The sequence below is a fragment of the Lampetra planeri genome, chromosome 8 (assembly GCF_965212315.1).
Source record: "Lampetra planeri chromosome 8, kcLamPlan1.2.h2, whole genome shotgun sequence".
Lineage (NCBI taxonomy): Eukaryota > Metazoa > Chordata > Hyperoartia > Petromyzontiformes > Petromyzontidae > Lampetra > Lampetra planeri.
In genome coordinates, this window is record NC_136114.1 from 1525647 (window position 1) to 1552625 (window position 26979).

General features: G+C 48.3%; 1 protein-coding gene across 1 annotated transcript in view; it reads right to left on the reverse strand.

The window, feature by feature from the left end:
- Positions 1-425: 425 nt before the first annotated feature.
- The window catches only part of LOC144720440 (uncharacterized), a 29043-nt gene continuing 2489 nt past the window's right edge, over positions 426-26979 (reverse strand). The window contains exons 3-6 of the mRNA XM_078597242.1: positions 26571-26822; positions 22837-23028; positions 3431-3673; positions 426-833 (exon numbers count right to left, since the gene is read on the reverse strand). Coding sequence (XP_078453368.1) covers positions 558-833; positions 3431-3673; positions 22837-23028; positions 26571-26822 — 963 coding nt within the window. The 3' untranslated portion in view covers positions 426-557. The remainder of the gene's footprint in view (positions 834-3430; positions 3674-22836; positions 23029-26570; positions 26823-26979) is intronic.

The window sequence follows — 26979 nt, forward strand, 5'->3', positions numbered from 1 at the left end:
TATTATTTTTCTATCTATGTGACTTTACCGAAAGAACCAAATTATATGAATTCCTACCGTCACGAAAGTTTGAAGTAAAAAATTCACTTATGTGTTGGATTTTACTGTAAATTAGGATGAGAGTCTACCCACTGTTGGATGAAGTTGTCTCCATGCCGTGTTGGTCACTGGGTTTGTTGGACTATACCTCACCATGCTGTTCAATGTGGGATGCAAGGGGTGCCTAAGAATATGAATTTGCTAATTGTATTCGCCATATCTGGGTATCGAACTCAGGTTATGGATTCATATTGCAGTGCACTAACCACTGCTCATCCCGTAAATATATTATAGTTGTGATATTCAGCGATATATGATGAGATCAACAAACACACCCGTTGGTACCATTGTCAGGCATCAAAAGAAATATCACACTCTCAGAGAGGTAATGCTCATTCAATCAATTTATTGTACAGAAAACCAATACAATTATCTTCCAACTTTGAAGAATGTTCAGCACGAGTTTAGACTGTTACATGTTTTTTTCTTTTTAACCTCGGTGAGCTGTGGCAAAGCATTCAGAATCGTCGGATGCAGCGCACCGACTGCATGGTCGGGCTCATTGCGCCATACTCGCTGCACTTGCGGTAGTCGCCCTTCTCCAGCAGGTACTGGCGCCCGCGGTAGTGCGGCTCCTCGTACGCCACCCAAACGCCATCGTGCACCCTCACAGAGCGCACCTCTCTCATGTTGAAGCGGTCGTGCAGGTGTGAGCAGTCTTCGGTCAGCTCCATGGTTTGCCCACCGAAGTCATCGTGCTGATACATTGCCATGCGGAAGTTGGAACTGTTTTGCTGAAAGATGGGGAAAACACCCACACACAAACAGGGGTTTAGATTTAATGCGTGGGGTTTCGCAGCCAATATTATGGTTCATAATGGATTTTGTTTGGGGGGGTCACGGCCCATAATGACCTCAACGAACGGTAGCCAGACAACTTCAGAAATCACGTGCACACTTTGCCTGTGAGAATGTTTAATCAACCTGGCGGGTGAAATGAAACAATAATATATTGAAACTAGATTATAAGCTTTCGTGACTGCAGGAATTACTCGTTTGTTCTTTCGATAAAGTCACGTAGAAAATAAAATCAAATAATAATAGAATACGACGTTTCGGTTGCAACAAAAGCAGCCATCATTAGGTAAGAATGAATGATTAAACACAGACACGGAAACATAGGCAGACACACATGCAGAGATACACTGAGCGATACACACATCAAGACAAACAGAAGAACAACGAATCTGTACCGAGGCCTTAAATAGAGGGGGGAGGGGCCGGAGCAGAGAGAGGACTGGGAAGGCGGACAAACGAGGGGACGAGGGAGCAGTGTGGAATTCCGGTCCACAGTGGCTGGAGGAAAGAATGGTTTAGAGTATGAAAATCGAAAGTTTGAGAAAGCAAATTTCGTAAAATTAAGAAGTGTAATGCAATGCAACACAGAGGGTCAGTAAATCTAGTTCGAACCACCTCTACGGGGAAGGTTTACTCACAACTCACACTTTACTTCTAATTTAGCAATCTTTGGGAGAACGTTAATCAACCAGGCTATGCGTTAACTGTGTGTAAGCTGACTCTCTCCGTTGCATTACATTACACTTCTTAATTTTACGAAATTTGCTTTCTCAAACTTTCGATTTTCAAACTCTAAACCATTGTCTCTCCTCCGGCCACTGTGGTCCGGAATTCCAGACTGCTCCTTCCTTGTCCCCTCGGTTGTCCGCTGGTCCGTTCGTTTGTCTGCATCCCCAGTCCTCTCTTTGCCCCGGCCCCTCCGCCGTCTCTCTATTTAAGGCCTCGGCAACAGATTCGTTGTCCTTCAGTTTTTCTTGGTGTGTGTCTCGCTCGGTGTGTCTCTGCATGTGTCTGCCATTGTTGTTTCCGTGTCTGTGTTTTATCATTTATTATTACCTGATGATGGCTGCTTGTGTTGCAACTGACACGTCGTATTTTATTTTTCGATTTAAAGCTTTCGTGACTGCAGGGATTCATCTTCTTGGTTCTTTCGGTAAAGTCACGTAGAAGGGAACTACGTGACTTTACCGAAAGAACCAAGAAGACGTCGTATTTGATTATTATTTCATTTTATTTTCTACGTGACTTTACCGAATGAACGAAAGAATAATATATTGCGCGTCAAAACTGTTGTACACATGACAATATAATTTGTTTGGATATATTCCGGTGGTGGAAGATCTAGTGACACAAATTTGGGCAGATAATTATGTGGCCTTATCTAAAAAGTAATTAATGTATCAGTATTATTCAATCATAATTTTGTTAAACAATTGAATTTCAAAAAATAACTCGAGGGCTCTCAGCTACTTCCAAATCAGCTTCGTGTCGTTATTCTTGGTAGTGATTTTTATTTAGAAATTTATCTTGTACTTAATGGAAAATTTCACCTGGAAAATTCTTCTAGATGAAACATCTCATTGCAAAGGTGTCCAGGGTGTCAATTGACTAATACATAGTAGGCATATATATGAAATTTTAAAATATCTAACTTATACCGTATTTTATTAAAACACAGTTGCTGAACACAGGCCCAAAATGCCAAACAGCCAGCAACACACATTCAGTGCGACCTGAGAACGAGCCAATGTGGTGCTCAAATCAAACGCATGTACATTAAGACACCGCATAACCCTGCATGTTTGAGTATATTCAAGTTCGTTTAAATGACAATCCAAAGGTGAGCAGCAACACACATAATAGTCGACACCATACGAAATATGTACAATAATACGGGTCAACAAATCGCTTCATGGTCTTGACCCACCTTATCTTGCCACTCGTTTATCTTTCTACATCCCCTTCTCGTTCTTTACGTTCTCAATCTTTGCTGTCTCTCTCTGTTCCTCATTCTTCTTGCGCTCAATCCACACTTTCGCTCTTTCTCTCTTTTTATCCCCAATTCACTGGAACAAACTTCCACATTAAGCGGTCACATTCGCTCACTCAGTTTCCGCTCTTTCAAAACTCACTCATTGTTCCCTAGCTCACCTCACGACCCCTTAACCCCCCCCCCTCATAACCACCACCGTTAATGTACAACAGCATTACATGGCGACCACTCATTCCCCATTCATTCAATCCACCATTATTCACTGCCATCAATTCGCTTTTACCGAATTCACGAATCACAGATGCCCTATTTCTTCATCTCATCTATTTAATTCACCTCATCTACCACCGTTATATTCACGTACGTTGTACCGTTAATTATTCATCGTAAAGCGCCTTATTTAGGCGCTTTTAAAAATTCCAGTAGGATGAGATAAGTGTCAAGAAATGTCGGAAGTCATCACTCGGGAGGTCACACTTTTCTTTCTGCTCCTTCCCCCTCCCCACTCCCTGTGCACTGGCCGCACGTTGGGATACTCACACCACGAATGGTTCTGCAAGAGCCGATGTGGTCGTTGTGCGCCATCCAGCGCTGGTACTCGGGGTACTCCCCGGGCTCCATGATGTACATGTTGCCCTTGTGGTCCGGACGCTCGTAGATGACCCAGGCGCCGCCCTCCACGCGGATCGAGTTGCAGCGGCTCAGGTTCGACGCCATGTTCATGCAGTCCTGGCTGTACTCAAAGCGGCGACCCTTGAAGTCCCGCTCCTCGAAGAAGATGATCTGCGGTGCGCAGCCGAGTGTGGGGCACACACGCCGGATTTCACGAGCCGTTAAAGGTTGTGAAGTTGCTGCTTAGTGAACTTACACGTAGAATCATAGATTTATTAAATATACTACATTATACTATGAGATCTCCTTTACCAGTGGCAAAATATAGTAATAGGTTTATACCCTTTTAACTGGTACAAAATCGATTGATTGGTCCACACCCGAGACAGCTGTCTCGGGTGTGGACCAATCAACTTCAAGGACAGTGCATATCATTATCATCATCAGAGTTGTTTCTTTTTGTTTGCATATTGACTTCTTGTGTTGAGGTTATTGCAAACATGATGCCTTGTATAAAGGTGTCAGATTTTGTACCAGTTAAAAGGGTAAAAACCTATTACTGTACTACATTATGTTTTATATAGTACTGTACTGCCATTCAGAAGTTTTCAATATTTTGACGAATTGGCTTTCCTCTGAGAAAATCTTCCGTTTCTTTTCCGTGACTGTGAAAAAGAAACCACCACTCTGCTATAATGTCTACAAACATGTTCAAACCCAATTCCAATTAGATTTTGTTAAGCCAGTTGAAAACCCTTGATGCCAGGATGAGTCTCATTTTCAAGAGTAACCTGGGCCACTGAATTACAAAAACAAGAGCATGAAAAAGCAAGTTCAACAATGAAGCAAATAGAATTAGAGAATGAAAAAAGCCCAAAATGTTACCCTTTATATTAATTAAAATATTGTTAGTCTGATTTAGAATTCACCAACAAAAGCCTCTCGCAGTGAATAGAAAAAAATATTCACAAACAGCACTCGTGTGTTTGGGTGTGATATTAGATTGCACGCACCAAATTGTATCAGTAATAGATTTTAAATGTCTTTTTACGTGTCATGTATTTTCTCCGTGTCAGTTGAGACCCCCGGACACCCTTTACAAAGAGAAGTTTCATCTCGAGGGATTTCAAGGTAAAATATAACATCCAGGATTTGAACCTATGTGGCCATACTTGCTGCACAGTGTGAACCATCAGCAATGCAACGGATCCCCACTACGTACTCAGTGGGTGCGTACTCAGTGAGTAATTATAGATACAATGGTGAATGCTGTGCGATATATGTGTGTATGTGTGTGACACGCTGTATATAGGCACATGCACACATATTGCTTGTTCTTATTAGCAAACCAAATGTATGTACTTTCAAACAACCACCTCTTCATCCCACCTCATATTGACAATACAATGGCGTGTACCGTTTACGTGAAAACGATGCTAAGCTGAATTGTGGTGTATTACCAACACACCGACACTTTACCTCTTTACCTTTTTCATGGTGAGGCTATGGTTGTCAGCGCAGAGGAGTGCACTTAGTTGAGGCTCCTGGGGCACTATATATAGGGCTGAGCGTTCCCCTTTGGTGGCAATCCAATTGTCAAACTTTCACAATGTATTCATTGTTACGCTGCGTTTTCAAACCGTTGCTTATTGAGTGGTGCATCAGCAAGATAAATGTTTACTCTGTACATCTATATCGCTCGTGCAGCGAGCATCCACCGCGTGTTGAATGTTCACTCTCTGTAATTCGTCATTGCAAAGCAAAACATCAGGAGTAAATGCTTGGAGAAATAGTTCTACATTAAATGGTATAATTTGCGTGAAATAGACAAGCCCATACACCAATTGCAATATATCCATGATCTAATTCATATGGAACATCTCATATAAACCGCAAAACACTTAAAAAATAAGTTTAATTATCAGAAATTAGTTGTGGCCAGCACCTAGGCTGATTATCTAACTCTGAATGATCTTCATCCGATTGTATTTGGCATCGAATCAGCTCCTCACTTTAGACGGAATCTGTATATGTGTGTAATGTACACTGAAATGTACCAAATAGAGTGTTTAAAACAGATATATGGGCTCGTTAATGTCTTTTCTTCTTGGCAAATGTTGTGATGTATAATTTATAAAACAGAAGTAAGAAGGCAGTTGATTTTTATATTCATTCTTTATGGTTATAGTAAGAGACCCGTTTAATAAATACACTAACGCCTGTACTTTTGTTAAAGGGTGAAAATGGCTTCACTTAAAGCTTTCGTGACTGCAGGAATTCATATTCTTTGGGTCTTTCAGTTTCGATTGCAACACAAGCGTTCGTCATTAGGAAAAGGGTGGTTAGTCTCTAAAGGCAAACTGTTAATAAAAGGTTTGAAATGGGCGTAGCCCAAGTGTCAGCAGCATAGGTAGGGCAGCTATTGTTAATGTAAGGGATTAAAAACGGTGTGCCCCAGCATGTAGGGGGGTGCTAGAAGGTGATGTAGGGAGGTGTAAGAGGTGATGGTACTCGATGCGGGCGATGACTATCCTGGTGGTGGGTTTCAACCAATTAAAGGGCTGCCAAGTAATAATTGCAGCTCGCTTTCCAGACTCACACTGTTCACGGTGGAGGTTGCTGCTAGAGGTGATGGTAGTCATAGAGGGCCACGACGGCACTGGTGGTGGGCTTCCATCTAAGTGGTTTTCGTGTGAAAATGTATGGCAGCCAGATACTTTAAAGGGGTGTTGATTCAATATGTGGAGGGGAAAAAACTAGAGAACCTGGAGACATATCCACATGACCACATGGAGAACAGGCAAACTCTAAATATACAGCAGGCGCCAGGGTCGGGATCGAACCCACGTCCTCCTGTATACTAGTCGAAGTAGTCAACATCTCACGTGAGTAATCACGGGTGATGTAATCAAAACGAATGCTTGTTTTTCCATTCACACATACTGTACGTAGAAAAACAAATTGCATGACTCAGGGGAAGCGTTAAAGCGACATCTCCCAGAGAACTCTTATTATTATCATTAGTATGATTATTATTATCATCACTATTCGTACCGCCGCTGCCAGGTACACCACGGGATTGACACTGTGGAGACCGAGAACGCACTGATATGATGTTTATTCTAGATTTGAAGCTTTCGTGACTGCAAGGATTCATATTCTTAGGTTTTTTCGGTAAAGTCATGTAGGTAAAAAATTAAAATTTATAAAAGTAAAATAAATATAAAAATCACGACGTTTCGGAGGCAACACAAGCTTCCGTCTTCAGGTGGGACAGTCAAAGCACGATAGCTGTATCAAGTGAGAGAAATTACAAGAAAACCATATTTTATATATATATTTGTTGAGGGTGGGAGGAGCGAAGGTAGGCCCTGAATATTATTTTTGTGAGGTTCGGTGCGGCTGAAGCACGCTGTTAGGAATGAGCCTTTGTTGTGTAAACTAGGTGCGGATGATGTAAAGGTACATGTAAAAGGGACTAAGCCTTTTTGTTATGTAGAGATGATGCGGCTTAACTCGCTGCCAGGAAATTAGCCTTTGTTGTGTAGAATGGTTGACTGAGCCTATTATTATGTAGAGGTGGTGCGGCTTAACTCGCTGCCAGAAATTAGTCTTTGTTGTGTAGAATGGTTGACTGAGCTTATTGTTATGTAGAGGTGGTGCGGTTGAAATCGCTGCCAGGAATGCTCCAAATGTGTAGTTAAATCTTTTTTGCATGGTTAATAACATCTTTCCAATGATTACTAAGTTTGTACCCATCATCACGGTTGAAATTATGTCTGTGTTTGTATATTTGGATGGCCTCGTGTACAAACCTTTGATGATAGCCAGGAGGCTTGCAGAGCACCTTAGTCTCGGAAAAGACAATTTCATGAGAGCCCACAGCGTTGTAGCAATGATCGGCAACGGCGGAAGAATCAGTTTTGCCGTGTTTCAGATCTGACTTGTGCTCGCGGACATGATCAGAGATATGACGTTTCGTTTCTCCAATGTAGCAATCACCACAACTGCAACTCAGTTTGTAGACTCCAGGGTATTGTAAGTCAGGAATAACATCTTTCACAGATGGAATTAGATCACGGATTTTATGTACTGTACTGAATCGGACTTGAATCTTATGTTTGTTTAGAATTTTGGAGATATTTTTGGTCACGCCTGCTATGTATGGTAACGTGACAGTTTTGATCGGAGTTTCATGTGGCTGTTTCTGTATGGTGGGAGAAACAGCTTGGCGGATGGTGCGGTCAGAGTATCCGTTCATCCTGAGGGCCCGATGTACATGTCTTAATTCACTGGCCAGGTGGTGTTGGTCAGAAATGCCATGAGCTCTGTGGTATAGCGTTTTGATGAGAGAATTATTTTGAGATGGGTGGTGGTGGGAATCGGGTTTCAAGTAGGAATCTGTGTGGGTGGCTTTCCTGTAGACAGAATGTTCCAAGGATCCGTCAGGTCTCCTCTCAAACAGAAAATCTAAGAATGGTAGTTTACCATCTTTCTCCACTTCCATGGTGAATCTGATGGATGGGTGTCTGGAATTGATGTGGTCCAACAAGTGGTTCAATGCTGGGAGGCCATGTGGCCAAATGACGAAAGTGTCATCCACATACCTCTTCCACAGGGAAGGACGCAGGGTGGATGTCTGGATGGCGTCTGATTCAAACTTTTCCATGAACATGTTGGCTATCACTGGTGACAAGGGGGAGTCCATAGGGGTACCCTCATTCTGTTTGTAGAAGGTGCCATTCCAGGTAAAATAAGTGTTGGTGAGGCAATGCCTAACCAGCGCAGGTACATCCGAATTCAATCCATGTTGGACCAAGTCCTCAATTATTGTTAGGGTGTCAGGTACTGGGACCTTGGTAAACAAGAGATACTACATCAAAACTGACGAGGATATCATCAGGAGATAGTACCATGTCCTTGACCATAGAGACTAATTGGGTTGAATTGAGTACTGCCGAAGAGGTCTTGCCTGTGAAGGGAAGCAGAGTATCTGATATAGTAATACAGTATATAATTTAATGTTGGGTTTGTCTATGGCAGTATATAGTACGGTGTAGACCCGTGTGATGTAAGAGAATAAAGTTTAGCTGGAAGCATATTTTATTTTTTGCGACATAGAATTGTAATGTATTACTTACTGTTAGTAGCTCAGCTCATTGGAGAGTATATTTAGTATACTGATACTATGTAGTTTATACTTTAGTTATTTACGTGGTGGTTTAGTTACTGTAGCTACATACTATTAACATTCCTTCCCTTTATTAATGTTACCCCTATCCCCTCCCTAGGATGCTGCTAATCCTGCATAATGTAAGGGCATAATATGACTTTAAACCCCCCGCCAAACCTCCTACGCAATTCACAAGCAGTACTAATCGCATATCTGCATTTCCCATAAATATGCTAAATCCCTCTTGATATGCAAATTATTTTGTCAAGGCGCTCTTCCCCCCTCCATTCCAGCTTAAATAGACGATCCAAGCCTGGGGTGTGTCATTCAGACTCTGTTTTCTCGACAGACCTGTTCTCCACCTGAGGACGGCTGCTTGCATTGTGGCCGAAACGTCGTGAGAATTATTTTATTATGTTTTATTTGTATTACTTTATTATTTCCATTCTACGTGACTTTAACGAAAGAACCAAAAAGAAGGTGACACCAGTTGGTGCGATTATTCGCAAATGGAAGAAACACAAAAGAACTGTCAATCTCCCTCAGCCTGGGGCTCTATGCAAGATCTCACCTCGTGGAGTTGCAATGATCATGAGAACGGTGAGGAATCAGCCCAGAACTACACAGGAGGATCTTGTCAATGATCTCAAGGCAGCTGGGACCAGTCACCAAGAAAACAGTTGGCAACACACTACGCCGTGAAGGACTGAAATCCTGCAGCCCCCTGCTCAAGAAAGCACATATACATGCCCGTCTGAAGTTTGCCAATGAACATCTGAATGATTCAGAGGACAACTGGGTGAAAGTGTTGTGGTCCGATGAGACCAAAATGGAGCTCTTTGGCATAAACTCAACTCGCCATGTTTGGAGGAGGAGGAATGCTGCCTATGACCCCAAGAACACCATCCCCACCGTCAAACATAGAGGTGGAAACATTATGCTTTGGGGGTGTTTTTCTGCTAAGGGGACAGGACAACTTCACCGCATCAAATGGACGATGGACGGGGCCATGTACCGTCAAATCTTGGGTGAGAACCTCCTTCCCTCAGCCAGGGCATTGAAAATGGGTCGTGGATGGGTTTTCCAGCATGACAATGACCCAAAACACACGGCCAAGGCAACAAAGGAGTGGCTCAAGAAGAAGCACATTAAGGTCCTGGAGTGGCCTAGCCAGTCTCCAGACCTTAATCCCATAGAACATCTGTGGAGGGAACTGAAGGTTCGAGTTACCAAACGTCAGCCTCGAAACCTTTATGACTTGGAGAAGATCGGCAAAGAGGAGTGGGACAAAATCCCTCCTGAGATGTGTGCAAACCTGGTGGCCAACTACAAGAAACGTCTGACCTCTGTGATTGCCAACAAGGGTTTTGCCACCAAGTACTAAGTCATGTTTTGCAGAGGGGTCAAATACTTATTTCCCTCATTAAAATTCAAATCAATTTATAACATTTTTGACATGTGTTTTTCTGGATTTTCTTGTTGTTATTCTGTCTCTCACTGTTCAAATAAACCTAGCATTAAAATTATAGATTGATTATTTCTTTGCCAGTGGGAAAACGTACAAAATCATCAGGGGATCAAATACTTTTTCCCTCACTGTACATATAACTTAGCCGAATCGCCATCAGTCTAACTCACCGGACACCACCCGAGGCACAGCCCAGTCACACTCTGGGAATTTTTGTTAAAAATTTAAATGATAAATAAAATACACACACATTTGAATGCGTTATTTGATTTGATATACATTATATGTAGCTTAAACGCAATGGTTTGAGTGCAAGCCAGCAAAGTACAACTCAAAAAGGGGTGAAATTTGCAAACATGACCATATACAAACAATGGTGTTCATCGTAAATAAAAAAAACGTGACAAAACAGCACTTGTATTACCAAACTATGACAACATAGAAGCATTACAATTCTGCACACAACTATAACATTGGTTGTATGCGCGAGATGCTGTTCTTATAGAGTTGCAGGAATCATGATACAAACATGTATTTAATTATTTGCACAAGTACCACGACTGGAAGTCAATGCACACAATTTGAGTAATTAAGCCGGGAGAAGTTACGTTATTGTGTCCAGGTCGACAGGGGCATTTAAATAATAAATATTTAGAAATGATGCCATTCCAAAAGACGTTACAGGGAAACATTAGGCGCATCCATGATTGACTGTACATACTTGTGTAATGCGGGCGAAAGCGACCTTCCGGATGTGACGTCACGAGGAGGCGGAGCCAGGTGACGTGGGTGAAAGGTAGGGGGTCCTTAAGCGGGAAAACTGGAAGGAGAAGGCAGTCGGGGTGTGAATGGAAAGGTGTGGGGCCACGCGGGCGTACGAGCCGAGGGGGCACCGTCAGAAGCGGGAGCCAACCCTGGGAACAGTAGGGAGCTACTGGGAGGTGTAAAGCTGCAGATAGAGATAGGCAGTAAGGTTGTGTGTGAGGAGCAGCCGAGTGGCTGCCAGGAGTCGCAGGAGCGACGAGAAGGCGAGACAGCACGAGGCCGTGAGAGCTGCAGCAGGAACAGCCAAGGGAGCTGTGTGAGAGTACAGCAGCGGAGCTGCTGTGGGGCTGCAAGAGCGACAAGAACAGCAGCGGGGCTGCTGATGTGGACTGGAGTGACATCGGAACCAGCACAGAGAGAATAAGAGAGACAGCCGTGTGGGGACGCAGTACGGACCGAATAAAGGACACTGAGCCAGATATCGTGGTCAAGTCTTTTATTACACTGGGGTCAGAAGTGAAACGGCATGTCTAAGCAAGTAAGGAAGAAAATTCCCCCGGCGCCAGCATCGGCTTCTTCGTCCGACGACGACGAATTCCCTCCGACCACGGATTTTGCTGGGGTGGTGGAGGAGAGCCCTGCTGAGGCGAGCACGGGGACGGGCGTGGAAGATGTCGGCGCGATGGCGGGTCCGTCAACAACATCGGACGCTGAGCAAAGATGGCAACAGGTGGCAGAACAACTGGAGACACTCAAGGACGTCCTGGCGCATCTGTGTCATCTCGTTACGCCAAGGACGACGATGGAACGAGAAGGTGCTCCACGGCCCGCCACGTTGCCTGCCCTGCCGCCGCCATTGGCCACGCGGCAAGAAGACGCCATCTTGCGCGCTCCGCGGCGCCAAACCGCCATCTTGGCCACGCCGCGGGCCGACGCCATTTTGAATTTACCTCCACAACAACCATCATTGGAAGACGGCGTGAAAAGGAGTCGGAGTCGCCACCTTACTACGGTTAAGGAATTCTCTATCGGGGGCGATTGGAGCGCTTTCGCCTGCCGATTTTTGGCGGCGGTTCGTTCGGCAAGATGGACCGATGCGGAGGCCTTGGAAGTGTTGCCGACTCTACTGGACGACGAATCTGTGCGATTTTTCCGTTCCATAACGGCCGATAAGAAGAAGACGTTATGTGGAGTTTTTGAGGAAATGGCCGACGCCTATGAGCCACCTGACGACGCGCATCGGCGATTCGCTCAACGACAACGAGCACCCGAAGAATCGCCCGTGGCGTTCAGGGGTGCGGTGTTGGAGCTGGCCATGGCGGCATATCCTGACACGCCACAGGATCTGCTCGAGCCCCTCATATTGGGAAAAATGCTGGAGCTGTCTCGGGATCTGGGGATCCCCATGCCTGTGTGTGGGCATGAGAAGCTCACGTCCCGGGCGGCAGCAAAGTGTCTGGACGCGCAGTTTAATCTCCGTCGCTGGAAGCAAGTGGCGGCATGGACGGGTGGACACGTCAAGGAAGGAGGCGCGATGGGGTGGGACCCCACAAAGGCGATCTATGTGCCGGATGAGCGGGGTCCACAGGAGCTGACGGCTGCCTCCTCTCCATGGCCGGGACGCGGAAGGCCGGGGCCGCGCGCTACGCCATCGGGACGGGGCCGCCGGGACGCAGGACCTGCGCTTCGGCGCAACGAGGCCGATTGCTTCCGCTGCGGCCGTAGGGGCCATTACGCCAGAGATTGCTGGGCCCGCTTCCCGGGTCCGCCGCAGCAGGAGCCCACAACACCGGGCAAGCCGACCAAGGAACCTCCGAAACAGGCATGTCGGCACGCACCAGACACTCGGCAAGGCTTTACACCTCACCCACCACCTGTGTTGCGCGATCCTATTGTTGTTGTTAAAGAAAGGCCATCGACGGGGCCTTGTCATTCAGTTACGCAGTGGCGCAAATTGGCACGGAGAGTTGTCGCGGCCGCTACGGGTTCGTCCACTGTACCGGGGTCCATACAAGGTGTGGACGTGCGCATTTTGGTCGACTCGGGAGCGTCTGCGACTATTATATCGGATGTCATTTTCCATCTGTTGGGCATTCCGCCGGGGGCTGTGCGTCCGGTTTATGGGTCTTGCGTCGCTGCAAACGGGGGTAGTATGGGGATTGTGGGCCAGGTGGATGCTAAGATATCTATAGGGGATGTGTCGGCTTCGGGCGTTGTGTTAATATCGAGATCTTTGGCGGTTCCTTGCTTACTAGGCACGGATTTTTTGGCTAAGATGCCCATTTTGATTAAAATCAATGAGAATTGTATTGAATTGCCGGGGGGCCGTCGAATCTCGTTTCTGCCGTCGCCCTGGGGGCGACCTGCTTCGGCCGTACAGGTGCAGGCGCTGTCCGTCGCATCTGTGGACATCCCACCTGGTTCACAGATGCTTATACCCTTGCGGTATCGGAAGCCCCTGCCCGATCGGCTAGGAGCATTAGGGGTCTTGTTGTCACCATCCGCCACAATAACAACGGGATTGGCGTTAGTTGGGGCACAGACCATCGTCCGGCCGGATCAATTACCGGTTTTACAGGTGCTTAATGCGGGGGTGGAAAACATCCGTGTTCCGGCCGGTACGGTTGTGGCACATGCCACTACGACGTTTGCGACGCACGATTGTCCGCATCGCCGAGGAGTGGTCGCTGGTGTTTCCGAGCCAAGGAGTTCGGACAATCGTTGGATCGCTACCTTATGTGACGAAAATTCTTCCCTGTCCGTGGGGCAACGTGATGCGCTGCGTAAATTGTTGCTGACGTATTCGGATGTATTCAGCTCCGACGATTTGGATTTGGGACGCACATCCTTGCTTTCCCATCACATTGAGACGGGCGACGCTGCCCCTATTCGGTTAAATTCGCATCGGATGAGTCCAGCGGAGCGAGAACACGTTCGGGGGGCGGTGGAAGACATGTTGGCTGCGGACATTATATCGCCATCTAACAGCCCATGGGGCGCTCCTGTGGTCTTGGTTAAGAAAAAGGATGGCAACTTGAGATTTTGTGTCGATTTCCGGAAATTGAATAAGATATCGGTGGCAGATGCGTACCCCCTGCCGCGTATGGACGACTCCCTTGACGCATTGTCGGGGGCTAAGTTCTTTTCCACACTGGACCTCTCTTCGGGATTTTGGCAGCTTCCCCTTGACGAGTCCTCACGGGAGAAAACCGCATTCCGTACGCCGCAGGGGTTATTTCAATTCAACTGCCTCCCGATGGGATTGAATGCGGCCCCTGCTACGTTTCAAAGATTGATGGAGCTCGTTTTGACGGGGTTGCAGTGGGAGACGTGTCTTATATATTTGGACGATATTATTGTGTTCAGCCGCACATTTGAGGAACATTTAACGCGGCTGGAGACAGTGTTCACGAGGATGCGCTCTGCCAATTTGAAATTCAAACCAAAGAAATGCCACCTACTGCAACGGTCCGTCCGTTATTTGGGGCACATTGTGAGTGCCGAGGGGGTGTCCACGGATCCGGAAAAGACGGCGTGTGTCCGGGATTGGCCGACTCCGGCCTCTGTGGGGGATGTTCGACGGTTTTTGGGATTTGCCTCGTATTACCGAAGATTTGTGCCGGGGTTTGCGACGATTGCGAGGCCCTTGCATCTCCTTACGGGTAAAGGACGGAAATTTGTTTGGGGAGAGCCGGAAGAGGCGGCCTTTCGGAGTCTGCGCGATCTATTGGCTACGGCCCCGACATTGGATTATCCCGATTTTGATCGCCCTTTCATTCTAGATACGGACGCGAGTGACACAGGTATTGGGGCGGTATTATCACAGTCTAAAGGGGGCGTAGAGCGCGTCGTGGCGTATGGTAGCCGAGTCTTGTCGCCTGCGGAAACACGCTACTGTGTCACTCGTAGAGAACTTTTGGCGGTTGTTTTTTTCCTGCGGCAATTTCGACCGTACCTTTACGGTCGTTCTTTTATTGTGCGTACGGATCATGCGGCCTTGCAATATGCACTTAAAATGGACCAGCCATCGGGACAGTGGGCACGTTGGTTGGACACGCTGCAGGAGTTTTCCTTCCAAATTCAACATCGGAAGGGAGTGCGCCATGCGAACGCTGACGCACTTTCCAGATTACCAGGGCGCGCCCCTTGTAAATGTGCGTCGGGGACGCATAGGTGTTCGCCGATTCTCAACCCCTCTCAGCCGCTCACGTTGGCCGTCGGGAAGTCGGATACTCCGATGGAACCGGGACCGACTGATGGGGTTTTGAATCTGCCGCGGTCTGTCTGGATTCGGGAACAGATGATGGACGAGTCGTTGTTGTCCATGCGGAAGCGGTCTATGAGGGACAAGGGGAGTCCGAGTTCGGCTGTGGGACCGCGAACCGCTCTCCGAGATGGTCTGCTTATGTGGCAAGAAAGGTTCCAGGAAAGCTGGCGTGTGGTGGTACCAACGTCCTTGCGATTTGAGTTGATTAGAACTCTCCATTGTGACACACTATTGCATTTAGGGGTGCAGAAGACCTTGTTGACGTTACAACGTCATTATTTTTGGCACGGCATGGCGACAGATGTCGTAGGGCACGTGCGCGCGTGCCCTGAATGCGCCCGGCGTAAGCCGCCTAAACATCCTTACGTGCCGCCTCTCCAGTCGATTCAGGTGTCTCGAGTCAATGAATTGGTGGCACTGGACATATTGGGACCCTTCCCACCATCGGCGAGGGGAAATAAATATTTGCTGGTAGGGGTCGAGTATCTCTCCCGTTGGCCGATGGCCTGGCCGTTGCCCGATCAGTCGGCCGCGGCCATCACCGACGCCTTTTTGTTTGGGTACATTATGGACAAGGGGGCGCCGGAGAGACTCCTCACGGACCAGGGCCGAAATTTCTCTTCTAAATTGTTGGCTGAAGTGTGCGCAGGCCTTGGGACTAAGAAGATACGGACATCTCCATACCATCCGCAGACGGATGGTATGGTTGAGCGGCTGAACAGGACATTGTCTGCCATGCTTTGCCATACTGTGAGTGAGCAGCAATCGGATTGGGATCTGCACATCCCCGGAGTGCTTTCGGCGTACAGGATGACGCCCCATGCGGCTACAGGGTATTCGCCGTTTTACCTTATGTATGGTCGGGAAAACGTGCCTCCGGTGGATGTGCAATTGGGTACTGGGGTGAAGGGACCTCGTAAACCACTCCCTGAATACATTCAGGACACGGTTCGCCGGGTTACGGAGGCGCGGGAAAACGCCCGCGTGGCTACGGCCAAAGCCCAGGCCCGGAACGAGCGGTATGCTCGGCGGTCTGAGGGGGAGTGCCCCTGGAAGGTGGGAGACCTGGCCTGGCTCCATTGCCCGCAGGTGCGGCCGGGGACCTCTCCTAAATTGCACAAACCTTGGCATGGTCCTGTGCGCCTCATTGAGGTTCCCAATCCACAGTCGGCGCGTATTCAGTTTGGTTCTCGCCGTTGGTTTGTTCATACGTCGCGGTTGAAACCATATGTTGCTCCCCTACGTGATGCGTCATCTCCCAATGTTGCCTTGCCGGGGTCTGTTGCTGCTGACTCTGACTCTTCCCCGCCTGCGTCCATTGATCTTGCTAGAGCGCCTGTCGTACCTGTTCCAGACAGGCCGACCGTGACACCGCGGGGGAGGAGTGGGCCCGCTCGGAGGGCGCCTGCCAAGGCTGCGGGACCTTCAAGTCCGGCGACCCTTCCGACCCCGCTGCAGGCGCATTCGCCGAATATGACCAAGACTGATTCGTCAGGGACACGAGATGTCGGTGGATTTCCAATCGCAGCAGGGGAATTACCCCCTGTCATTTCTCGTGTTCCATCGCGTCCCCGTTCTACAAGTGGGCCGCCGACCGTCCGGGACGGGCCGGCGACCCGCACTCGTTCCAAATCGCTTACGTTTCGTTGATTGTATGTTGTTATTGTTCTTGTTCTTGCCGTCGTATTTATCGCATGCTTTCGTACGTTCGTCGATGTTACTTGTGTGTTGTTCTTGTTGTTATATTGCATGCTTAGTGTCCTTTAAGGGGGAAGGTCGGTTCACCGCATTACGCTTTGGTGTTGTTCAGCCGAGGTCGGCTGGGTTTTTTCTATGGGGGAGGGTGGTGTAATGCGGGCGAAAGCGACCTTCCGGATGTGACGTCACGAGGAGGCGGAGCCAGGTGACGTGGGTGAAAGGTAGGGGGTCCTTAAGCGGGAAAACCGGAAGGAGAAGGCAGTCGGGGTGTGAATGGAAAGGTGTGGGGCCACGCGGGCGTACGAGCCGAGGGGGCACCGTCAGAAGCGGGAGCCAACCCTGGGAACAGTAGGGAGCTACTGGGAGGTGTAAAGCTGCAGATAGAGATAGGCAGTAAGGTTGTGTGTGAGGAGCAGCCGAGTGGCTGCCAGGAGTCGCAGGAGCGACGAGAAGGCGAGACAGCACGAGGCCGTGAGAGCTGCAGCAGGAACAGCCAAGGGAGCTGTGTGAGAGTACAGCAGCGGAGCTGCTGTGGGGCTGCAAGAGCGACAAGAACAGCAGCGGGGCTGCTGATGTGGACTGGAGTGACATCGGAACCAGCACAGAGAGAATAAGAGAGACAGCCGTGTGGGGACGCAGTACGGACCGAATAAAGGACACTGAGCCAGATATCGTGGTCAAGTCTTTTATTACACTTGCAAAGACAATATTTACGTGGAGCCACGACCACGGAGCAACTCCGCAAGCACCGCGATTCCCTCCCGGCCCCTTAACTAAACACACACCCGCACGCAGCGCACCCACGTAGTGTTCTGGCGGGGGATTGCCTGGCACATTGGGTTTTAATGTGAAGGGCCCCTAGGGGGAGAGTCCCACGGTTTCCCAGTGCCAGGAGATTGGCCGACCCTCACAGGACAGGTTACATTGCGGTGCCCCTAAATTGGATTAAAATTATATGGGCGCAGAAGGAAAAAGTTCACTGGGCCAACAGCAATAAGTTATTCACGACATTGGGAGAGACTGAGGGTGGAATATTAGAAAATAAACTCCTTTAAAAAAGTTATTTTTAAACAACGGTTTTGTTAACTTCGTTTAACTCACTGTGCGGCCCCAGCTGCTACGGCTGGTGCACGACCACCCGCTAGGGGGCCATGAGGGGGAACAGCGCACTCAGGAGACCCTGCGTCACCAGTATCTCTGGCCCAAACTGAGGCAAGACGTGGCCGCCTGGGTACAGGGCTGCCGCACTTGTCAACAGTGTGGACAGAAACTGGCATGGTATCAGGTGCCCCTGATGCCGTTCCGCATCAGCCAGGCGAACCAGCTAGTTGGAGTCGACCTACAGGGGCCATTCCCGCGATCCCACCAAGGCAACCGATATATTCTCGTAGCGGTAGAATATTTCACGTGCTATCCAGTGGCAGTGGCCATCCCCGATAAGACGGCCCTTGTGGTCGCCCGGGCATTTGTGGAGCATTAGTTGCTTCAACATATGGATCCCCAAACGAGGAATTCATAATCCAGAAGGACCGAACCATGTCATAACACCACCCGGCAAACTGGAGGAAGAGAGCCAGCCCGTGGAGCACTTAATGGGGACCCTGCGGGGGGCCCGTGGCTAGGCCTACCAATAGGGGGAGGCCGCACATCAGCGGCAAGAGCGGGGCGCCGCCCCCATGTGGAGCCCCCTTCGACTCAGTGGGCTCTAAGGTATGGCTGCATACCCCACGCGTAGGGGCCAGACAGGTGGGAAGCTGACCACCTACTGGCACGGACCCTAGACCGTGGTGCGGCAGATCTCCTCTTGGATGGTACTGATCCAGGGCGGGGAGAGGGGCCGAGAGACTGTGGTCAATGTCCGCTGACTAAAACCGTGGAGGGCGGCCCCAGCGGGTGAGGCACCCGCTCTTCAGGTACCCCAAAACCTCGGAGCCCCCGCACCCCCCATGCCCCCTATGCCCCCCATGCCCCCTATGCCCCCCATACCCGATGGCACACCTCCGTACATGGGCCCCGCTGGGCCCCAGTTCCCAGCGGACCCCAAACCCGGCAACGAGGCGACGGGCGCGGCGGCACTTATATCCCTACGTCTCTGAGTTTGTTCCCCAGCCAGTGGATGCCGGAAGACGGGAGCTGCCTCTGGAATGGACACGGAGATCGCCGCAGGAGCCTCGGACAGCTCAATCACCACCCACAAAACCGCCAACACGGGCCGGGCGAGTACCACTGACTCCCCGGCGCTACTTGGTTGGAGCGATCCAGGCGAGGTGCTCCAGTCAGCCCGGGATGGGGACAAGCACCTAAAGGGGCTATGTGGTGCCATGACCACGCGATTTCGTCCCGGCCCCTGCACTAACCCTCACGCAGCACACTCACGTAGTGTCCTGGTGGGAGATTGCCTGGCACATCGGATTTTAATCCTAAGGGCCCCTAGAGGGAGAGTCCCATGGATTCCCAGTGCCAGGAGATTGGCATACCCTCACAGGACAGGTTACATTGCGGTGTCCCTAAATTGGCTTTAAATTGAATGGGCGCAGAAGGAAAAGGTTCAGTGGGCCAACCGCAATACGTTATTCATGACATTGTGAGAGGTTGAGGGTGGAATATTAGGCAAAAAGAACAGACCCATAGACAAGAACTACTGGGCATGGGAGAAGAATTGGTGAGCAGAGCAGCAGCACTCCCTCATGGGAGAAGAAATAAAAAGGAGCGGCAGCACAGGTAAGCGCCCGATTGGCTGCATGGTAAGACGTTAGAGCATATAAAGAGGAGCCGGGGACGATTTTGCTCCCTTGGCTTCAACCACCAGGCGGTCAAGACCCTGTCCCTGCCGTCCAGTCTCTTCGAGCCGCTCACAGCATCCGTGTGATGCCAGCGAGTGCTGCTGCGAGACAGTGATAGGTCAAGTCTTCCCTCACCTCCTCCCTCCGACTCTCTCAGCGTCCGTGGGACGCCGCGAGTCCAGCTTCGAGGGATGTAGTAGGACGTTTGTGTGACTGGGTTCATAGGCAGCGTTAGGCTAGGCTCTCCTCGCAAAATATTCCACCTCCAGGTAGTGTGTATTTGCACCGTTAATAAACTTTAGTTCAGAGTATCGGTGCAGTGTGATTTATGTGTGTATTGGTAGAACCTCGGCATGGTGTCTGCAATTTGTGTGTGGAACGACTGCTTGGGGAGACGGTGTGCACGAGACAGTGAGCAGGGGGCTGCAGTGTTGGCGCCGTGTTGGCAATTTGAGCGCGTGTGTGAGGCGCGCGTGTGTTAAAACATATACGGCCGCTGACGCTCGCGCGTGCTTACGCGCGCGTTTGTGCAAAACGCGCGCCTGCAGTGTGCCACGTGAGTCAATAGTACGGGGGCGGGGTGCGATAAACCCGCTCGCTGCGGACAGCGTGTTTACACAGCGGCAATAGCATTAACGGCGAGGCGTGCGCGTGTATTCATACAGCCCTTTTGCATTAGCCTTTGCGTGCTAGCAGATTAGGTCTTAACCACCCGGAGCGGCGCGCATATTCATACTGCCGCTGTTTCTTTTGATTAGCGCCTTTGTGTAAAATACGCGCTGTGCGTGCATGCCACCGTGTTCGTTTTTGTGGTGGGGTACGTGGGTGTGTGGGAGATAACCCTGGGCGGTGGTGAGCCAGCCAATTAGCAATGTCCCTCAGAGAGGGAGCTGGCGCGGGGGGGGGATCACCCGATCAGCGGGGGCACGGCGAAAGGCGGCCGACGAGGAGGGGGAGTGGAGCGGGTGGGGAGGCAGGCGTCGGCCCCCACAGTTATAAAGCCGCAGAGAAACAGCAGGGGACAACTAATCTGAGTCATTTTGTTTGCCTTACAAATGATTCAAATCAGCATTATTAACCGACTTAAAAAAGGTATTGAATGCTTAGTTACTGCACTAAGAGACCCAAGTCATGAGCAGCGGTTTGCAAAAGTGCAGTTTACCCTCTTGCATACCTGTCAAACTCTTATCAGTGCCTACCTTATTGCAGACTAATTGATACCTTATTGGTCACCCCTTGCCTTTATAAATATCAACGTTCATCCTACAAAGTCCCATCACAAGGGAGGAACGCAAACGAATGGACATTTTTTTCGCCCGTATTGAAACGGCTGTACCCCGTATGGACCTGAAAACAACATTTCTCTGTACAAAAATACGGCTAAACCGTAGGGGTTGACATGTATGTGTAGTGTTCCCCGTTCGTTATTGGAAGCTCTGTGATTAGGAAACTGGGTCCGTTAGCTACACGACAAACTGGGCCTATATAATCGAGTTCCTTATTGATTTGATGAAGGGAATTGGATGCGTGGTTTTCTCTGTGTGATTTGCCTTAAGAAAATCACCGTCATGTTATTGGCCTTCCCTTAAAAGTGATATAACTGTCTTATCTACCAACGGTAGGCATTTATAAACAAAATTAATGAAAATAAAATAAACTAAAAACATTTTATTTTATTTTCATTAATTTTGATGTTTTACCTACGTGACTTTACCAAAACAACCTAAGAATATGATTCCTTGCAGTCACGAAAGCTTCCAATCTAGAATTTATAAACAATCCTAAACAATACAACAAAGCACTCAAATGCTGTCCTCATGACCCTCAAGTCCACACTACACAACCCCTTTGACACTTCCAAAAGCCTAAAGAACAATTAAAGATCAGCTGACACGACTCTACAAATTGAACCTTTCGTCTGTTGATGGTCGGCTAATCTCGACGAGCTGTGGCCGATGCACTATGATGCATACGAGCATTCAGGGGTTCAATGCAATCGTCCTCGCTGCGTATTGACATCGTGGAATAGCACTGATGTCGGATTGATTGCTACCCTAGTCACGGAGTACACCCCTGGAAAAAATAGTATCCCAGAAATAAAATATTTAATTGCCTCGGCCATTTTGTATTATTTGCTACACCGGCGTACTGCCATAAGGATTAATTAGCCAATGCAAACAAGACACCGCCTACTGTACAATAACCACCACATACCGTCGTACACTCACCTACGTGTCGGCCGTGACCTGCTATATTTGCGCAGTGGAACCTAGCGTTGTGGCATCGTCATTACACCCATGGGTGACTTTTTCACCGCCCTAAATGGGTCTCCAACGGGGTGGCTAAAATGCGAATCTCATCGCATTGAATGTAGGGACATCTGTTGGGGCTGACGCCCACCTTCCCGCTCCCCGTGAGCGGGCGGGGCGCGGCGTCCACCCCCTCCACTTCCCCCTCCTCCTCGGCCACTTCTCGCCGGGCCACCACCGATCGCGTGATCGCCCCCCCCGCACCAGCGCCCTCTCTGAGGGACATGGCTCGCTTGCTGGCTCACCACCGCCCGGGAGTTATCCCACACACTCCCACATACACCACCACTAATGCGGAGGTGGCTGCGTGCACGCGCGTGCCCGTGCATGCACACGTTGCCCACCACGGCTAGCGCTAAAAATAGCCATGTGAATATGCACCCCTACCCTCCAGTGGATCAGCCTTAATCCGCGTGTACCACTACTGATGCTACACGAAAAGAAGGAGATGACCTGCGGCAGGACCCTGGGTACACGTCTCGCCGTTGAGGCTATTTCTACTGTGTAAACGCGCCACGTAAAACACACTGTGTAAACACGCACGCGAGTGCAAGCACGCGGTAACGATGACGGTTGTATAGATGGTAATCTATGCCCACCTCACACACCCAACCCGAGCTGACACCCTGCAGCCCCGCACTCGCTCTCTCACGCACCCCACCCGCACGCAGTCGCTCCACTCAAAAAATCACAGACACCACGCTCAAGTTCACCCACACACACAGATATCACACTACACTGATCTTCTGAACGGAAGTTTATTAATGGCGCGTCTATAGAAAACCCTGTGTGGCCCGGAGTAAATATTGTATGAGCAGCGCCTAGCCTATCCCTATTCAATCCCTGGGTGTACCCCCACTCTACTTCTCACCTCGCAGACGCACTCCCGGTGTCGCACAGACGCGGTGAGAGTCGGAGGGACGGGGATCCGAGAGGTCTCTGCCTGGGGTCGAGTCGTAGCAGCACTCGCTAGCGTCTCTCGGACGCTGCGAGCGGCTGGAAGTCGAACCGGGCAGCTGAACAGCTGGAGGAGAACTACCCATCGTTTATCTGCTCCTTCCTTTTATGCCCTCGGAATCCAAAGATCAGGGTCACGTGGTGTTATCCTTCGCGGCCAATCGGGTGCCTACCTTTCGATTTTAAACCGATGCCCCGCCCCTACCTGTAGCGTTGCTTCCCATTACGCCTCGATCCATTGTCTACGCACCCATCCTCCCCACCCCGGACTCAACCGGTTTGATCTGGGTGGCCGTCCCGCGGAATACACCTGCAGTGGGTCCAGGAAATTTCCTCCCACCTCCTCTTATGCGCTGCTCGCACAGTGTTTGCCCTCGAGGCCCTATCTCCCTATGCTGCGAGTGTCTCATTGCGGTTAGCCCTGTGAGCTTCGTCACGCCCATACATTTTAAGCCAATTCACGGGGGCCGCAATGCAATTTGGCCTGGGGGGGGGGTCGGCCAATCTCCTGGCAATGGGAAACCTTGGGACATCCCCGCTAGGGGCCCCTCGGGTAAAAACCCATGGTACCAGGTAAAACCCCCCGTCCCCCACGAAACACTACGTGGGTGCGTGTGTGGGCTTAGTGGGTGTGTGCTTGCATTCGTGTGGAGAAGTGCGAGGGGATGGCGGCACCGGCGGAGTTGCTCCGTTGCTGTGGCACTACACATCTCTCACTCGGACACCTTCAGAGCTACCCCGAGACCTCCCCGAGGTACAAATCAGACTGTGGTGTTGCATCGGTTTCTAATATGAACAACTTAAAATGGTATCTTCATTTGTCCATTCATGTTATATTTTAATTTTTTTAAACACAACAAAACAATGTATAGAAAATTATTTTATTAGAAAAAATATTTATCATCTCCAGCTGATTGGTGGGACGGAGCCCCAACGCCTCTAGTGGACGAACCGCGCCTGGTTGTGAAACCAAAATATAGTTTGTAACTAATTGAGTGTTTCATGCTTCATCACCCTGGCGCAGAAGATCAAATAGCGTCATTAAAATAACGTTCACTTCATTCATATGAACATCACACATCAGGTTGCATATTCAAAAATGTTCATTGTACGCTGTGTGAAATTGGGAGAGCAACGCGAGTTAGACATCTGCTTTGTGGACATGTTAAACAGCATACATATATAAAATATGAACCCATCACATTTATTCTGTTGTTGTTGACCTCGGCATCTACAACGGTGCACGGTTCACCGTGTACAAACATGGAAACAGCAGCCATAATGCAGGTATTGCCATAATGCAGGTATTGGTGGTCTATGCAAACATGAATCCTTGTAAAAAAAAAGGTGTCAGTTTTGTTGCCAGATAGAAGGGTAAAAAACCAATTATCATATATTTTTACTGGTAAATGAGGTTCCAATGGTGTAAATGCTTACCGCGAGCTCTCATACTCTGATGGTGCATTGTTTTTGAGTTGTGCGCCTTTTAGCGTCATCTGTTCCAATCCATGTGAGACTAGGCTCTAAGGAAAGCTGTCTCGGGTGTAGACCAATTAACTTCAAGGACAGTGCATATATGATCAAAGTTATGTTTTTTGTTTGCATTATGGCTGCAGGTATTGTGGTCTATGCAAACATGACTCCTTGTAAAAAAAAAGTGTCAGTTTTGTTGCCAGATAGAAGAGTAAAAAAACAATTATCATATTGTTTACTGGCGAATGAGGTTCCAATGGTGGAATAGCAAAGCAATTAAATTAACGTTTTTACATCAGCATTTTTGTCTAAGTTCGGGGTTTGTCGGAACTGTATGAAAATGGTGAGTAATACTTATTTTTTATTTATAAAAAATATATATATGGTACTGATGCAACTCATGTTTTTTTGATAAGACTTGTACAGTCCCGAAAGGATAAATGCAGGCACCCTAAGGACAAAGCCGTGGATCAGGACAAATATGATCCAAAGGAAATTAAGTAATGGTTTAAATGTAAATATAATTAATATATTTACAACACAACTGATCTAAAAAAAAATTATTATAAATTTGCAAATGTTATTTTGTATTTTGCAGGGGGAATTGTTAAGGAAATAGATTTTCTTTATAGATTTTTACATTTAAATTATTCATTAATATCTATTGTTGAAACCCAAAATTCGATTAATAGTCACCTAAAAAAGAAATCGAGTTTGCCCTGGCTAATACACCTGTAGAGAATATGTACATTTTGAACATCAGGAGGACCTGGGAAAGAGAGCAATATATACTGCAGGGACATCTGTACCCGAGATCAAACGTGGGAAAAATTGTATAGGCCAATCGCTGAACAAACGCAAACAAAGTATTTCCACGCAATGTGTCGCTAACATCATTGCAGAAAATCGAGCTGGAAGGCAGGCAGCAACAAAGAAGACAATACAAAAATACCTCAGTTAGAGGAATTATTGAAACATCAAGTGTTGACACATTTCAACCTAAACAAACAGCCAATCAAAGAGACAAAATAAGGGCACAGGCAAAAAAGACTGGTCAAGTAAAGTCTTGAAATAAGTGAAATAAACTATTGAGAAATATGGGAAAATCGAAGTGGTGCAAGCTTCTGAAATGTACTGTATGTTTATATTACTGAGTTTACACAGGACGTTAGATAGAATGTGAAAGCGGCCTTTAAAATAGTTTTGTAGCATTAATGTTTCGTAATTTTCTGATGTTAATATTTTTGATTATTGATAAAATATTACGAAGTTTGTACTTTTTTATGTTTGTAATGAACTCTGTGTGAGCAGGGATAGAGCACAGATCAAGCACGGATAGCGCTCCCATCGAGTATGGATCGAGATCCCATCGAGCACCGATCGAGATCTGATGGAACACGGATAGCACCGATCGAGTTATGACATTTTGAATACATGTGTCTATGTGTTTGAGCATGGATCGAGCATGGATTGATCTGTGATATTTTGATTACCTGTGTCTGTGTTCTGGCATGGAGCAAGCTATCATATTTTAATTACCGGTGTCTATGTGTTCCAGCATGGATCAAGCTGTGGTATTTTGGATACCTGTGTGTATGTGTTCGAGCATGGATCGAGCATGGAAGCAAGCTGTGATATTTTGATTACCTGTGTATATGTGTTCAGGCACAGATAAAGCTGTGAAATGTTTAATAACTGTTGGATTTTACTGTGAATTAGGACGAGAGTCTAACCACTGTTGGATGAAGTTTTCTCCATGCCGTGTTGGTTACTGGGTTTGTTGAACTATACCTCACCATGCTGCTCAATGCAAAGTGTGCCTAAGAATATGAATTTGCTACTGGTTTTCGCCATATTTGGGTATCGAACTCAGGTTATGGATTCATATTGCAGTGCACTAACCACTGCTCATCTCGTATATATGTTTTATAGTTGTGATATTCAGCGATATATGATTAGACCAACAAACACACCCGTTGGTACCATTGTCAGGCATCACAAGAAACCTCACACTCTCAGAGAGGTAATGCTCATCCAATCAATTTATTGTACAGAAAACCAATACAATTATTTTCCAACTTTGAAGATTGTTCAGCACGAGTTTAGACCGTTACATGTTTTGTTTAACCTCGGTGAGCTGCAGCAAAGCATTCAGAATCGTCGGATGCAGCGCACCGACTGCATGGTGGGGCTCATTGCGCCGTACTCGCAGCACTTGCGGTAGTCGCCCTTCTCCAGCAGATACTGGCGCCCGCGGTAGTGCGGCTCCTCGTACCCCACCCAGGCGCCGTCGTGCACCCTCACAGAGCGCACCTCTCTCATGCTGAAGCGGTCGTGCAGGTGTGAGCAGTCTTCGGTCAGCTCCATGGTTTGCCCACCGAAGTCATCATGCTGATACATGGCAATGCGGAAGTTGGGACTGTTTTGCTGAAAGAAGGGAACAAACGCACACACAAACAGGGTTTTAGATTCCATGCGTGGGGTTTCGCAGCCAATGTTATGCTTCGTAATGGATTTTGTTTGGGGGGGTTAGGCCCCGTAATGACCTCACCGGACGGTAGCCAGACAAGATATCACGTGCACA